The sequence below is a fragment of the Corvus cornix genome, chromosome 27, assembly GCF_000738735.6.
Source record: "Corvus cornix cornix isolate S_Up_H32 chromosome 27, ASM73873v5, whole genome shotgun sequence".
Lineage (NCBI taxonomy): Eukaryota > Metazoa > Chordata > Aves > Passeriformes > Corvidae > Corvus > Corvus cornix.
The window spans coordinates 3797290-3813443 of record NC_046355.1 but is presented as its reverse complement, the minus strand read 5'-3'; the positions used below and the strand labels follow the sequence as shown (position 1 = coordinate 3813443).

Below are 16154 nucleotides of genomic sequence, written 5' to 3'. Positions count from 1 at the left end.
CAAGCCAAATCACTCACCAAGAGACAATTCCCTATCCAGAACCTTGTATTACCTGTCTGAAGCATGGCCACCAAGTTAATCAGTGCCAGGCCACCAGCTGTGTCCCCAAGAACACTCACCGGCAAGGGGTTGGACAGGGAATGCTGCGGAGAGGATCTGGCGACGGGCGGCACGCTTCTGCCGGGACTGGTTCCTGGGCCACTGCCCCCAGCAAACTGGGCACACAAACAGATTTGATCATCATGAATTCCACAGAGATACTACTTTTAACCAAATTTAACACAGACAGAAGAAACACATTTATCTTAAAAATTTCAGGGAATCATTTAAATAAACTGAAAGTAAATTTTAAGAGGAAAACCTTAACAGTTCATGGAGTTTTCAAAATAACAGAAGTACGTCAGACAAACACTTGTATTTGCACCAAGTACATTTTCCTTTGTAACACAAAAAGATATAAACCTGCACACTTGGCCATAGATCAGTTATTTACTCTATGGAATTAGGAAGTCCACTCCCTGTAAGGAGACATGTCTGATGTGCACCACAGGAGTGGTAAGGAACGTTCATCTCCACTGCAGCTGTGCCAGTCACTGTCAAAGAGGCAGGACAGGTAAGGAGCTGGGGAACTGCTCCAGCTGGTACAGAAACCCCTACAGTGTACCGCTCATAAAAAAATGTACCCAGCAAAGAAGTAAGCACTAATAAGCACGTAATTTCTGACTCCAAGTTACTCCATAAAATAAAGAACAAACTTAAGAGAAAAGCTACAGCTCTGGATTGTGCAGACCTAGAAAAACTTTAGATATTATGCAGTGCAAAAAGAATACTGAGTTTTAGAACGTCCATCACTGTTTTGGGGAAGGGTTCCCATGCCCTCTATGGTGCCAGCCTCCCACGGGAAGTTTTTCTTATGAGAGAACCCTATAAGCAACTTCCCACTCCAATCAGCAGGACTCTGCAGGTGGGCTCTTTTGCAACACCGGACCCCTAACAAAACTGTTTGCAAACCTAGAGATATCCTCAACTGAGACAGAGGTTCCAATGGAAATCAACCTCAAACCTATACTTAAGTGAAAAAAAAGCCTTATCAACTGCTCAACTAAATGTTAATTAAAAATCAACTTCCTCATATCCTCTGCCTAATCAGGTATGAGCGTATCAGGTTGACATCATCAGTCCACGATCCCAATGACAGATCAGTAACACACGTCACACCACAAACTTCTATCTACAGATTTTGCAAAATGTGAATTCAGGCAGATTTGCCAATGAAAAGATTCTTACCTCAAAATAATCACTAATTTTATGTCCTCTAGGAGTGCCTTTCCCTAAAAAGGAAAGCAAAGGATTAAAACCAGAGTTGTACTTTTAAGAACAGAAGTTATCATGCCATTCTAAAAACCTCCTCCTACATTTTGACACTCCTTTTCCTGTTCAGTGCAACACCTATCACAACAAAGCTTCTGCACAACAAAAGCCCGCCCCAGGGTTACAGCCCTTGTGCTGTTTTTGGGAGGCTTTACAGTTGACAATTCAATTAACTCTCAATTCCAAACATGTCAGATCCAATCAAACAGCATTTGCACTTGCTGAAGTACTTAGAAAACACTAAAGGTCTTGACTGTTGCATAGGTTCTCCAAAATTTCCTTCAACATAAGGAGAGAGCAAAGGGTACTTTTACTCCTCTGCCTTCAGATAAATTACTGCATATTAGATCTCTCACAAGCATTCCTGTAAGAGTTTGAGAGATAATTAGCAGTGGCTTAACATCAGCTCATTAAAACTTAGCCCTTTTCTTTTATTATCGTATTATCAAAGCAGTTCTGTCAACACAATTCTCATTACTTTCTTGTTGAAGAATGAAAGAAATCAAAATCTGCCCCTCAGCCCATTTGCTAGAAAATCTGAACTTGGATTTAACATGCCAGGTTTTCCACAGCACTCAGGACGGCAGTGCCTGCTTGGGCACAGCTTGTTCCTGATTTGTCATGGCCAGAACTTGCTCTAACAAGGCAGGCACACATCTTGGAAAGCAAGGAAGAGATTACAGGCTGGATTCTGAAGACTGGCTGCTGTGTATGTAGCAACACAGGACCAAAACAACACTTCAGAGCAGCACACGAAGCCTCTGGGCAGCCTGTCCCATAAAAATGCAACAATTTGTGTGAATAAGCCAAGTATTTTCCTGACAATAAGGATAACAAGGCTCCCAGAAGAGAATACACCATCGTGGAGTAGTTTATAAGAAGCTGCCGAGAAGAGCCATTAGTTTCCTAGGACACTGCATGTGCAAAACGTGCCCGAGTTACCAAGCACGTGGCAATCCTGAGGCAGGGTCGGAGCGTGGATTACCTTGATTGGTCTCATAGGCTTCTGCTTTCCTCTTCCTATTCCGCTGGTCATTCTGCTTTTTCTCAGGAGTCTGTTAAACAATACTTCAAAATTAACATTACTGCAGTTATTCCAAGATTTAAAAAAATGCCCAAACACAATGATCTGTTCCATATCCCCAGTGGCCATTTCTTTTCTCTGGTGCATTTGTTTCTATTGTTGGTACTTAAAGAAACAACTTCTCTCAAAGAGCTCCTACCTGCTCATAGGTGTGCTGCAGGAGGGAGAGAATGTGGTTAACGAGGTAAATTTATTTTTTCTATTTCAGCTACTGCAAGCCAGCCTACGTCCAGTGACCTCACGGGGTTAGCAGAGCAAGCTCAAACACTTACAAAAACTTGTGTAAACCACTTCAAGGTGATCATAGTACTGGTACAAGGGGAATAATGATGAGAGGTTTAAGTACTGACATCCAAATCTGCAGTCCAATCACAGTCTCTTAAGCCAATTCACTTTGCCTGCAGGTAATGCTTCTTCTCAAAGCCCACTGCAGATGGCTAGAAGAACTATCCCAGGACAGCAGCCAGGACAAAGCTGTTACAGATTCTGTTTGCTCCTCACCTGCTCTCATTAAAGTCAAGGGTCAGTTGCATGTGCCATTTCTGTGAGCATCCAGAGACCTGACGGGCAGCTGATCAAGTGGATTTATGCACAATCAATTTATTTATGCACAGGCACAATATAGAGCACACTTGACAGGCCTGAGGGCTCCAGAAGTGTCATGCCTATCAAGCCTAATCATGTGAGGATGGAGGAGACCCTGGCATGATGCTTTCCCTATCACCAGGGTTACATCTGCGGCCAAACCTGCTAAAGACACTGGCAAGCAGACTGCTGGAAGCAGCTCACTGAGGTTGCTGGAAAGAGATGTCTTGTCATTCCCATCACCACTGTTATTTTACAAACATCTCTTATCCCAAATCATCCCAAATAATTCCCAAGCTGTATGTTCTCCAATCACTGCAGCCACCATTAAACTATAGCCTGGGGGCAGGGAGAAAAACACTATGTGCAAAAAACAGGTCTGGGGGAAGAAAAACCATGGCCAGAGAGTCTGTGGTAAACTTAAGTTTCATACTCTTTGGAAACCCAAATATCGAGTACCCTCTTTAAAGATCTCTACCAAAAGACTTACACATGCTAAGTGCAGAAATCAATCTCCTTCCTTTAGTAGGATAAAAAGGATAAAGTTGAATCTAAACCTGGCTGTTTCCCCAGTGGGTGCTGGACATCTAACAGACCCATGTTACCAGCTGGGCACTCACAGACACAGTGTTGTTTTGGTAAGAGGATGGAGGGGATGTTAAGACAAAGGTGATTATTGTGTCTGCAAGGTACTTTTTTAGAATGAGGGGACTGAAAACTCCAAAACTACCTAGACTTGCTGCTCCAGCCCCTGTATGTGTAAAAGTCCGTGACATTGCCTCCTCACTGTGTAGTGAAGAGCAGCTCCTGAACAGCGTTGGCGTGACTGTAACACCACAGGCTCCATTACAGCCTCCATGGAGCTGTGAGCATATTAATGAGATTCAGTTTAAGTTGTTTTTCCATTCAAGTACTTACATAACAAAAATGACACACAACATTATCTGTTACAGACTGAAAAAGCAAGGAATGGGAGATTCAAGTACGTCAGCTTGGTCAATTTATATCTCTCCACAAAAGTTCATTAAAAAAGAACAATTAAAAGAATGAATACTCAAATTTTCACTATTAACTACACTTACTTTATGGAGTTTAAGATACAGCATTCTCAAAAGCCCCTCATACCAGTACTGCCATATAAGAGAGGGAAATATGATCCAAAACCTACCTGGTAACTATGGGGGAAGTTCATAAGAAATGCGTAAGAAAATGCACTTAAATTTGAGATTTTGGTTTATTAACATGAAATTTTAGAGTAAAAATCCAACTAGAATTCATTTTGCTGCTTTAGTGAGCATCTTGAAATAGTTAATCCTAAAGAAGTGAGATTAACCAGGGACAAAGCATCAATTTTCACCTCCTCACACTTCCACAGAGCAATCCACAAAATGCTCTGCCTTGTATTAGGCTCAGGCAAACTCACATATTTGATAGATATGGCAAACTTTTCCATTAATGCTCTCTGGCTTTTTATGTGTATCCAAAAATGTATCCCACAAATCCCAATGAACTGAAAACAGTTTCCTAAGATGAGCTTTATGAAGACTGTGTTTGGGATTGGGTAAAACCTACCTGGAATGGTGGGAAGCTTCGAGGAGGAGCTTCACAGAGAGGTCGAAAGCCTGCACGGTCAAGCTAAATACTTCCCTGGTCCCTTTCACTCTCCAAACTAAGACAACCACCACTGACTCTCACACAATTTCTTCCATGTTTTGAGTTTGATCACGTTCACCTTAAACCCAACTACCCCGAGGAGTTGTGCCTGCTTACCTCCAACTCTTTATCGCTCAGAGAGCCCACGCTGCACAAGCTCTGGTTGGAAGACTCACTATTTAATGGACCCTAGTGAAAAGCAAGCAAAGACTGTTAGAAACAACTTCCCTACAAGGCAGACCCATCCTAACAAAGACTCAGTCTCTGGGCTAACTACAGTTACAGCATCATCACGGGTCAAACTCCCAGACACAGGATGGGGCACTAAGAGGCTTCAGAAGCCATTTGCAGCAGGACAGTTGGATTGTTCAATAATTTTTTCTCAGGATAGTGATACAGCCTTTGGAATATTTCTGCATCAGTTCATATCCTAACTGGTCTATTTACCCACATCCATGAAACAGCCAAGGTGGTATTTATAGAAGCCTAAGGTTTGAGGAAGCAAACCTGATTTGTTGAGTAGTAGGGGTTCCAAGCTCAGCTCTCCCAGCAAGCATCTGCTTGACCCTGAGCTAAGCATTCAGACACATCTTCCATCTGGCAAGCCAGCTACTACTGTATCAGATGCTTATCGGATTTAAATGTGTAATTTTATGCTTTTTTTCAACACTAAGAACGTGAACAAGTGAAAGTTGTGTTAACAGCAGTACAACTGGTACCCATAATACAACCTTTCCCACTTGGCTATTTTATGGACCCATGTGTGACCTACCCACAGAGCAGCTGCTCCCACCAGGCCAAAGCAGAAACTCAAGAGGCTGGAATAGATTTACCAAAACAGTAACTGGGTACCTCAGGAGTCTGCTGCATCTTTGCAGGCTCTGCTGGATACACATCTGCATTTTTACATATCCAAGCAGTTTGAAAATTATTTAAGATCTCAAACAAAACTGGTTTTAAAAGGAAAAAGTGAATCATGCAAAGTCATTGTGTTTTATCCTGACACAAAAGTATCCTCCTACAGATATAACTTAAGAAACAAAGACAAATTTGACAAAGATGTAAAAACAAGATTCACAATTAATGATGGAATGTATTAACAGGAAGAATGACATGATAAAGCCAGCTCTCCATTAATAACTTGTGAGCATCTTTTCCCCAAGATGCATTCTATTTTAACATTTTTAACTTTGCAGTAACCACTTCCCACCAATCAATCTTTCCTCAAAGCAAAGCCATTTCTCGTTATACACTTGAGCAGAAGACTCAAGTGGTGGAATGGGGGAGAAGCATTAACACCACAGAGAAACCCCACAGTAGGTAATTTCTGAACAGACCAGTTCTCCCTCCCCTGTTTAAGGGACAAACACCACCATCAATTTGTGACATAACCTAGCTATTACTAACCCCAATTCCCAAGCAGGCATGTGCTGAAAGTAAAAGTTCTGTTTACCTTCTGTGTTCACTGTGATCATTAAATATCAAATTTGTTTCTCCTAAAACGACATGCTCAGTTGGTTCAATCAAAAAAAAAAAAAAAAAAAGAAATCCCAACACCTGAATAGCTCAAGAAGCTAAACATTTAGGATTCCCTTAGAGAAAAACTGCAGGTTTACATTCTTTACGCCATACCATTAACCCTTCGAGGGATCACACAAATAGCTCAGGACCAGAAAAATGATTCACCTCATCTCTTCAGCAATAGTTGCTTTTAAGCAAAGCAACAAGCTCCCAACCACCCAACATGATGGCTCACAAATGTTATAGGTACAACTCTTGGTCATTCCAGGAATTTACTCCTTGGCCAACAGGATTTAAAAGAAGTGCCAGCACTAACATTAGCTACATCCACATGAAAGTCTCAGTGCTAAAAAAATTGTAAAATCTTATGGCAAGCAGCAACAGAAAGTGAATCCTTTCACCCATGAAAAAAAGCTTGTTTATAAACTGCACAAATGCTGCCCTCCAAAATCTTTCCATTCTCTCAGGAACTCCAACCCCAACAGCACATCTGAGGCACCAACCAACCTCCTGTGCCAGGTGAGAACTTTGTAAGATACAGGAGCATCTCTCCAAATGAGCATTTGCTGGTCTCACACTGGGGTTCTGACATGATGAAGATGAAAGTGAAAGTTGTTTCCACGTTTGCTTAAATCTGCTGCCTCCATTTTGCAGATGGATAGCAAATGACAGGAGCAGCTGTTCCAAAAACACCACGTTTGAACTTTCCACGAACATTATGATTGAAGGGGAATGTCAGGGGCTTACACAAGACAATTCTTCTGCAAGGTCCCTGTATTCTGGCATTACCTGGAGATTAACTAATAGGGCCACTTATACCTAGAAATGATACTAAGATTTAAGTTTATCCTGTCCAATACAAGAAATCCACTCAGTTTGCACCTGAATGTAAAGTTCTGGGATGCAAGCAGCTGGAAATACGCCTAATACAAAATCCACAATGTTTTTCTTACTTCCAGTACTACAACCACCTGTACTGACTACCCTGCGTGGGAATTTTTTAGCTCTACCAGCCGGAATCAAAACCATTTCTTGCATCACTAAAAGAGTAGTTTGACGCTGATCAGATTCTTGAACAGAAAAAAAACCCTTTTTCTTCTTGATTTTAAACCTTCCCCTAGAACCTACGCTGATGATGTGGTAAAATTCAACTCAGTGCAGTAGTAGAAAGGGTGAGAAGGAACCAACTTCTTCATTATGGAACTGGAACAGAACAGCTTGCCATCGTCTACAGATATCCAGCAATTTCACTGTCACGTGTACTGATTTGTGAACAAATGCATAATTAATTCTTTGTAGACATGTTTTGACCCATGCACTGGGTCAAATGCATGACCTTCCCTTACCCCTGATCACCTTTGAGAGGACCTTCCATTGACACTTTCCTTACTCTAAAGGATTAGACCTTTACAGACAAGAGCTGAACTTGGCAAAGTTGGCAAAAAGTCTTGTTGTGATGCATTCTGGCTATGGAAACTCAAATTGTTCACTGGAACGTGCTGTACTCGAAGCAACAAAGATACAATACCTAGGACATTTCAGGAACGTGACCTAGTGCTCAGCTGCACCTCTTCTGAGTCAAGAGAAAGGAAAAGCAAGTTTTCCTGATTATCCAGATAACATGAGGTTATGTGTGAAATTAGGTATCAAGTGCTTATAGCAACAAGTTTAGGCGTGGATGTGAGAAACCATATAACCGAGTATCTCCCCTCAGCTAACAGTCAGTGAGTGTGTATATAAAAAATGCTTCAAATTTGTATTTTATCATTCCTGACTGTTTATACTTAACTCAGCAACTGACTTGGGATAAATGTTCAGTACTTAATTTAGCATACCATTTTTAAGTGGACACGACACAAAAGGAATTAAAGGAATGAACCTGAATTTTGGAAAAAACCCCCAAATAAGCAAAGGCAAAGAACATTAATATGAGACTACTGCCAGGGAAGTAGCAGTGGGGAATAATAAACATGCAATAGTTTACACAGGAAGAGCTTATGAATTTTGTTCCAGAAGTTATCTGGCTTTTCTAGACCACTTTGGGATAATACTGCACTTCTCTGCTCTCACTTCCAGCCCACTCATCCACTGTGCCCTGTCAAGGCAATCGGTGATGGCGCTCAGCAAAAATTCAAAATACGTGGGTCATCTGAAACAAGCTAATAGTTCCTATAGTGTTTACCCAAATGACAAGCACAAGAACAGCACACACTTCCTCCTCCACAAGGAATTTCTTTCCAAGATAAGCCAGCATGCTCTTTTCCCTTGTGATTCACCTATCAACTGCTGCTTCGAAGTCTGTGACCTACCTATGCACAACAAAGCCTCCATGTTGAGAATTGCATGCAATAGCAGCAGGCACTTTCAAGACTCCTACTCAAGAGGCAAGAATTTAAAATCTGGCCACTCACAGGAGCTGGTTAGTCATTTCTCCCTTTGCAAGAGCCCCTGGAAAGCCCACAGTAAGGCTTCAATGGCTGAGACTTCAAAAGAGACAACTTATCCTGCTAATAGCTCCCACCAGATCATCTAGAACAACACCAAGCTGACTCAGCTCCCCTTACCATCTCCTGCCTCCCATGACTTGTGCATTTTCACAGCCTCTCCAAGTTCCCAGAAATGATCCATCACTCCACAACTCAAGTTGGGCAGTCTCCATTTTGTGCTCTCCAATTCCTCGTACTGAAAGGGAGCTCTAGGAATTCCAGCTGCCTAGCCAGAGTCTCCAACATAGGCTTACAGCAACGTGCACTGCAAAATTCTCTTGCTGTCTAAAAATGGAGGAGACATGGAGATAGACATGCTTCATTACCTCAAGCCAGGATAACCCGAGTTCCTCTGAATTCTGCAGCAAATCAAGAGATTTCAAAGGCAAAGAGTCAATCCTTAGTTCCACTAAAGGTTAGTGCTGAGTCCACACAGGTTTACACCAAAGTGAAATGGTCGAATGGTTTTACAGTTACCCTGGTCCAGTGCTACTGTGTCAGGTTTAATTAACATATTCTTATCTTATTTCAAGCATCACATAAGTATGAGAACTACAACCTGCTTCTTAATTGAACTTTTAGAAAAGCTCAGTAATACTGCTGATAATAAAATCCCTGAATCACTGAGGTCTTTTTGCCACGAGAAGTTAATCTACTCTCAGATGTTCACAGGTAACCCCCACTCTATCAGATGGGTAAGCAGATTTGCAGCAGGATTTGCCTGGCTTCCATTATGCCTCAAGAGTTCTCTCTGGTTGGAAATACTGTATTTTTATTTTACTGATGGCAAACTGAACAGAAAGGTCACACAACTCATCCTCACCCTCAGCTCAGGAGCAGAAATAGGACTGAGATCTGACAACTATTTCTGGGCTCTAGCAGTCAGACAACACATTTGAAGTAATGTTGCACACAGAAGCATCTGAACAATTTTCAAGTATCTGGCATAAAGTCCCGGCACATTCTGTGGCAGCTACTAAATTCAATTCTAAGTTTTAAAACTCTTATTAACTGGTTCTTCTCATGGCCTGACACCTGTTAGGGACCACCACTGTGCAGCACCATATCCCTCCAAGGAAGACGTGATCATCCTCAAACACGAATTCTCAATGTGGTAACTTTGCTGCTAAACCTTCTTGTTGAGTACATCACAGAACTGGAGCTGCTGAAGTGATCAGGACTTCAAAAGTTACAGAGGAAGAATAAAAACCAAACTAATACAAGCAAATACTGTTCTTTATGAACAAATTTTTGGTGGCATATATTCTGCAGCATTACCTCAAAGCAGGAGGAAAAGGAGCACTAGCTACCACCAAGACCAACACTTTTTCAGTTCTGGCACAGTCAGATGGATCTACAAGATTCCTACAGCCCAGTTACCCTCCCTAAAAGTACTTCAGCCTTTTTAGTTTAACTATAAAAGTGGCACACAGAGCTTGGTTTGGAGATCTTTTGAAGACCAAACTTGTAGAAGATACATGTGCTGCTGTGAGGACCCACCCTGGTTAAGCCTGAGACAGGCTGTGTGCAAATACAGATTCACGCCTCACAATTACTTATTCAAATTCTTACCCAGGCAAAGTCTGTGGAAATGACACAAATCCCTTGGAGTTAACCCACCTGGTATCTTAAAGACAGCCCCCAAACAGGGGGAAGGGAGGCAGAAGATGAGAACAGACTAAAACAATATTATCCAGAGAAACAACTCCTGGGCCTCCTGACCCAAGGAAGATGTCTAGTCAGCATAACGCCTCATGGGAAAGCACTTAGGTTTTCCCAGTAAGTAAATATAAACAGGAGCTAAAAAAGCAGGAACAGTCGGTGTCAGAGTGTCAGGTGTTAATTCAGGGACTTGCTCTGGGAATTCGGGGAAGAATGGCACTTCACCATATGGCAAGAATAGACATCTAAAGCATCACCAGCTTTTCCAAGCTATCTAGTGACCTGGATGAAGCACAGGAGTATAACAGTTGCCTAGAAACATTTCTTGCTCATAAATTTGATTCAATGAATTAACTCCAAGCTTCTAGTGAAATACATTCTTCAGCTACCAAGTAAGAAACTTCATCACAGGCTTGCAACAGAATTTGGAGGCTTTTGGGGCTACAAATGACCTCAGTCATTGGGTTGTGCCTTCAGCTACCACAGGAGGTGACAAGCACACAGCTGTTTCCAAAACAGTTTAGTATTTCTGTCCTCTACTACTGTTACTGGAAAGCTCTTCCAGAATCCCATGATTCTGATGGCTAGAAGCTTTTTTCTAGTTTCCAGACTGAAAACTTATTCTAGATCAGCTTGCTCTCTTCATATCTCAAAATACCTATAGTTGGTTCTTTAATAACACAGAGGAACTGTGGGCTTGAAGTCGTATTAAGGTATAAACTAATGCTTTCATTTTATACAGGTCCAAAATACACCCTGTGTTTTTAAACATTAAAGAAAGAAGCCATACACAGCGAGATACACCCAGTGGGAGGAAGGCAGGAAGCGCAGTACAACTGCCTGCTGCCTTCACCCAATCACATCTGAGCATCTGAGATGACATTTCTTCCTTTTATGCAATAAACAGCACCAGATACCTTCCATCCCAGGAGGATGGGCCAGGCCCTGTCCCACTAGATGGCACTCACTTACTCCATAATTCTTTCCTTAAACATTTCATTGGAGCCAGCTAAAAATCTTAGCTGAATCACACAAAATTGTATCACAGCTTTCCCAATATATTCCCTTTAAGACAGTGACCTACCAATGCCAGTGCGGAGCATGACGGACGGAGGCTTGGGGGGGTAGGGAGGGAATTTGAAGCACCAACCTGGGAGGGAATGTAGTAGCTGAAATTAATACTGCAACCAAGATTTGCTGCAACATAGTAGAGTCATGCTAATTTATATCAATGGTTGGCTGATCTATTGCAAATTAGCAAGAATGCAAGTAAATAAATAAATATATTGTTTGCAATAAGTGTAATGCACTTTAACAGTTTACTGACTAATACAAGGTAAAACTGCATAACAACAGGTAAAAATAAAACTCAGCAACAAAACAGCTTTGCTCAAAGTGAGGCCTCCAAGGAATGAGGCTTTTTTACTTGGATTGCTTTAGAAATGAGATTTCAATATTCACCCCTACAGAAAAGGGCATGTACTTCCTGCTCCAAACATATTGGAAACATAATTAAGATTTGCTTTCCTGTATCTCTTAAAGGTTATTCCTTTAAAAGGAAGAGTTCCTAACATTCTTTGTGAACACTGAGTACATTGGCACTGTTTAAAGCTATAACAATGTCTATGCTTTTAGCTGTTCTAGTAAGATGTTTGGGTTTATCTGTACTGGTACAGCTAAAGATTCTAAAGTGACAAAATGTGGGAAAAGAGGCAAGAAACAGGTGATAAAGTACATGAAAAGTTGTAATGTTGTATGAAACAAGATCACAGTACAGTAAATGCTATCAACTTTTATGCCAGAAAAAGAACTTAATATGTTAAAAGTCTTAAGAGCAGGGGAAGACATTAAAAAATCCCCACACTCTTACTTCAGAAACCCAAATTGTTAACCCTTAACATCTAGTGTTAATCTTCCTTACTACACTTTCTTACAGCTGAGCATTTGGCTTCCTCATGCTCTCTTCCCAGACTCAACCTTGTCTGAGAGGCAGAGCAGAAAGAAAAGCGAGAACTCAAACAAAACTCTTTCCAGTTTTGAATCACTTTGCATTTTTCTGAGAAATGCAGCCTCTACAATGTTTCTTCTCAAAATAATTCTAAGTGGCTTCAGAAAATCATCTAGCGATGTGTTGCTTTACCATCTACCTTGATGTTGTTCAAAACTCAGTATTTCCCTCAAAAATTAACTCATTATCCCTGCCCTAGTTTAAAATGAGTTCTGCCACCATTTCATTGCTCAGAAAGACTGACATTAACAGCACCAACACCTGGAGAACTCACAGCTTAATGCCAGGACACCAAGCAACCACACAATGTTGTTACTCAGGTGCCTTGCTTTAGATAGCTCCTGATCAAGTGGAAGCTGTACATGAGGACAAAGATGGGATTTTATTGGCAGGTTCTGGATTAGACACAGGAGAGCTGCCCTGCAAACACTTTTTGTGTGTGTTCCATGTGATGGGGTAGACAGCTCCTGCACCCCGCAGAACAACTCAATGTTTCAGTCTGGTTATGTGTTGTATCCAACACGTAACACTTGAAACTGTATCTCACCACGAGCCAAATTCAGCTCTCAAAGGTATTCTTGGCGAAACGAAGAGCCAGATGAGATTCCCACTTCTACAAAGTTGTCATGGAGTTTTTTGGGCATACAAGCCGCCTTAAGATGGAACAACTCCTATGAACTTAATTAGAGCCCAAAATCTTCTGTTTAGCAAAACATCTGCTCAGAGAGATCCCATTTTCATTCCTCTTGAACATACTTCACACAAATTAGAGGTCAAAACACAACAAGTGATACAGAATCTGTTTGCAAAGCAAAATTATTCATGTAGAAATTTAAAAACCCAACCGAAGCGCAAGGCAGGATGGCTAAGCAGTCATACCTGTCACCACAGGTATTCACACTCACCTTGGCAACCCCAACCCCAGTGAACCTGGCCTCCAGGAGCTCCTGCCTGCGTGGGTCCAGGCTATGCAATTCTTCCATCATTTCTGCTGCTATGGGAGAACAACACTCAGATTATGCAATGCAAGGAAAGGAGAGAGACATTTAATATTCCGTGCCACTGACAAGACTTAAAAGTGCCTGTTCTGCAGCACAACCGCGTAGAGAGCGTTTTCTTGCAAGAGAAATGCAAGATTACCATGTAGTAACAACATGACTTTGCCACCATATTATAGTATTTAAACCATAACCCTGCTGGAGTTTCCTCTCCTCTCCTCTGTTGTACCAGCCATTTCAAGATCTCTAAATCCAAGAAACCAATTATGTCACATTCTCCCACTGGATGCTTTATTAAAAGGAAAACATGGGACCAGAGTGTTATGACTAAAAGCTTCAGAGCTTTTCATCTGTGCTGCATGACTAGGAGAAAAAAAAGCAACATTCTTTACCCCATAATTTATTTTTGGCCAATCCTGGAAATACTCGATCTCCACGAACTCCAGATTTCACTGACAACAGCTTTGGTTCTTCCAAGCACAGAGTGGGATTATAAGAAGAAAATAATGCACGATTAAACCTTTTAATTTACAAGCTAAAGCATCAGATACTTCTAAAATAACAGCAGCTTCTATATCCTGGATGTACCTGGGGTACCTCTTGGCAATCCAACACCATGGATGCCTTATTTGAAGGGTTAAAAACCTACCTAGCATAACTGTGTAAACAGGTTAAAAATCAGGGAATACATAATTCAAAGCCTGAACTGAGAAAAAATGGGACAAAATTCACTGTTCATTATAACTGTGAATCACATCTTTCCAACTGCACCAATCAAGTTCATTTCCAGAAATGTCTGTTCCAGTTTCATTTTCTGGACTAAGGTAGAAAAAAAAAGGCCAGAAACAGAAGATAAAGATTTGCTGTATAAAGAGCATATGCGATGAGGAAAGTTCTTGAAGGGCAGCAAGTGCCCTCTAGAACAGGCAGTGCACAATTGTTCCTTTTATGAACTGTCCATTTTGTCCCTGCCGCTTCCTCCAAATGCTGCGGCTCCAAGTCACAGGAGCAAAGTGAATCCATCCGGGGGCATTCTCAGCTGCTCTCCTAAATCAGTCCCAAGCCTCAAAAACTAATGGGATCCTAAATGTGGTTATTAAACAACCGTATTTCTGCCACGGGCTCTAAAAGCCCAACAAAGCTCTCAGCCCAGTTTTCAAAACAGGAAATCTGAGCAGCGAGGAAAATGACAGACAAGCAGCAAACGCCAAAATGTTCAAGTGCTCCCAGGGCTCTCGCCCATCATGGGGCGACCATCCACGGGGAATCGCATCCCCACACCGGGATGCTGCTCTGGAGAAGGGGCTGACACAAGTTCCCCCCGCCGGGGGCTGCCCCGGGACCCGCTGCACCCCTCCAGGCAGGGCTGGCATTCCCTCCTGCTCTCCCGGGAAGGGATTTCCAGCACCCCTCTCCTACCCACTCGAGACGCAGAGGCACCGGCCGCCGAGCGAGCAGCCTTGCCCCGCTGCCAGCTGCTGCACCGCCTCGGCCTCTTCCTCCTCCCCTCCAGCACCCCCTCAGCCCGAGGCTCCGCAGGCCGTGCCCACCCTCCATCGCCCCCGCGCTGCCCCCGGCTCTCACCCCCGCCAGGCCGGGCCGGGCCGCGGGGCCTGCGCTGCTCCGTGCCCGGCGAGGGGCCCAGGCCGCGCTGCCGCCGCCCTGGGGCTCAGGCCGCGGCCCTCTCGCCGTGACCCGGCCCGGCCCGCGGTACCAGCCCCCGCCACCGCCTCCCCCGTGGCCGCCCCCACCCACTCTCGGGCCGGGCGGGGACGAGGCGAGAGGTGTCCCCGCGCTGCCCCCGCCGCCCCTGGGGGTCTCACCTGGCGCTGCCGCTCCTGCCGCCGCCGCCCGGCCCAGCGCTCCCCGGGCACCGCGCGGATCCCGCCGCCGCCGGGGGCAGGAGCAGCAGCAGCAGGAGGAGGAGGAGGAGGGAGGGAGGGAACCTGCTGCGGCGGCGGCGGCGGCACGGGCGGGAGGAGGAGGCCGGGGGCGGCTCCGCGGCCTCCGCTGCGGGCACCGGGGCTGAGAAGGGCGGAGGGGAAGGGTGGCGGGGGGTAGAAAGGGAGGGCTCCGGGCTGAGGGTAGGCCGTGGATCCCCGGCCTCGCGTGAGGGGCCTGGCCGGGCCGGAGCGCGCGCGGGCCAGCGGCGGCAGGACAAAGGCCTCGCGGGAGGACCCGGCGGCCAGGTGGGGCGGGCGGGGCGGGGGGTGCACGGGGCTGGCGGGCGCGGCGGGGCCGGGGCAGGTGCGGCCCCTCGTCCCTCCCGCCCCGCGGCGCTGGGCCCGGCCCGGCCGATGGGGGCACACGCGCTGGGGAAACCGCGCCGCGTCTCGCGAGACTTGCACGGCGGGGAGGGGGGTCAGAGGGGGCGTGGCTCGGAGAGGGGCGGGGCCGAAGGGGCGGAGGGAGGGGCAGGTGGCGGGGTCAGTGGGGCTCGGGGGTCAGGGCGGGTCGGAGCGAGCGGGAGGAATGGGGGGGTCACACAGGGCGGGGGGGGGGAGCAGGAGGTCAGAGGCCTATGGGATCGGGGGGGGCGGCCTTGGCCGTCATTAGGACCTGGGGGTCAGGGCAAGACTGAAGGGCAGGGGGCATGGCAGATGTCACACAGGTATGGGGGAGCAGCAAAGGCTCAGGATGGACCATGGGGTCATGGCAGTCGGGGGGGCTGAGGGGGCAGCAGGCTTAAGGGCAGGTCAGATCCGGCTCTGGGATGGGGACAGGTCTGGGGGCATTGCAAGGTCACACACGTGTGGGGAAGCAGCAGAGGGGCAGGGTCCTCTGGG

The 16154-nt window shown here is 44.9% G+C and overlaps 1 protein-coding gene across 7 annotated transcripts in view; it reads right to left on the bottom strand.

Annotated features, from left to right (window-relative positions):
• TLK2 (tousled like kinase 2) overlaps positions 1 to 15569 on the bottom strand; it is a 43152-nt gene extending 27583 nt beyond the window's left edge. The window contains exons 1-8 of one of the 7 annotated variants that reach the window (XM_039565728.1): positions 15192 to 15569; positions 13761 to 13838; positions 13276 to 13364; positions 11447 to 11512; positions 4811 to 4882; positions 2357 to 2426; positions 1288 to 1331; positions 120 to 215 (exon numbers count right to left, since the gene is read on the bottom strand). In XM_039565728.1, the coding sequence (XP_039421662.1) occupies positions 120 to 215; positions 1288 to 1331; positions 2357 to 2426; positions 4811 to 4882; positions 11447 to 11512; positions 13276 to 13356 (429 nt within the window). In that variant the 5' untranslated portion in view covers positions 13357 to 13364; positions 13761 to 13838; positions 15192 to 15569. Of the gene's footprint in view, positions 1 to 119; positions 216 to 1287; positions 1332 to 2356; positions 2427 to 4810; positions 4883 to 11446; positions 11513 to 13275; positions 13365 to 13760; positions 14831 to 15191 lie in introns of those variants that run through there. The other 6 variants (XM_039565730.1, XM_039565729.1, XM_039565731.1 and 3 more) reach the window with 6 other exon arrangements.
• Between the last annotated feature and the right edge of the window lie 585 nt (positions 15570 to 16154).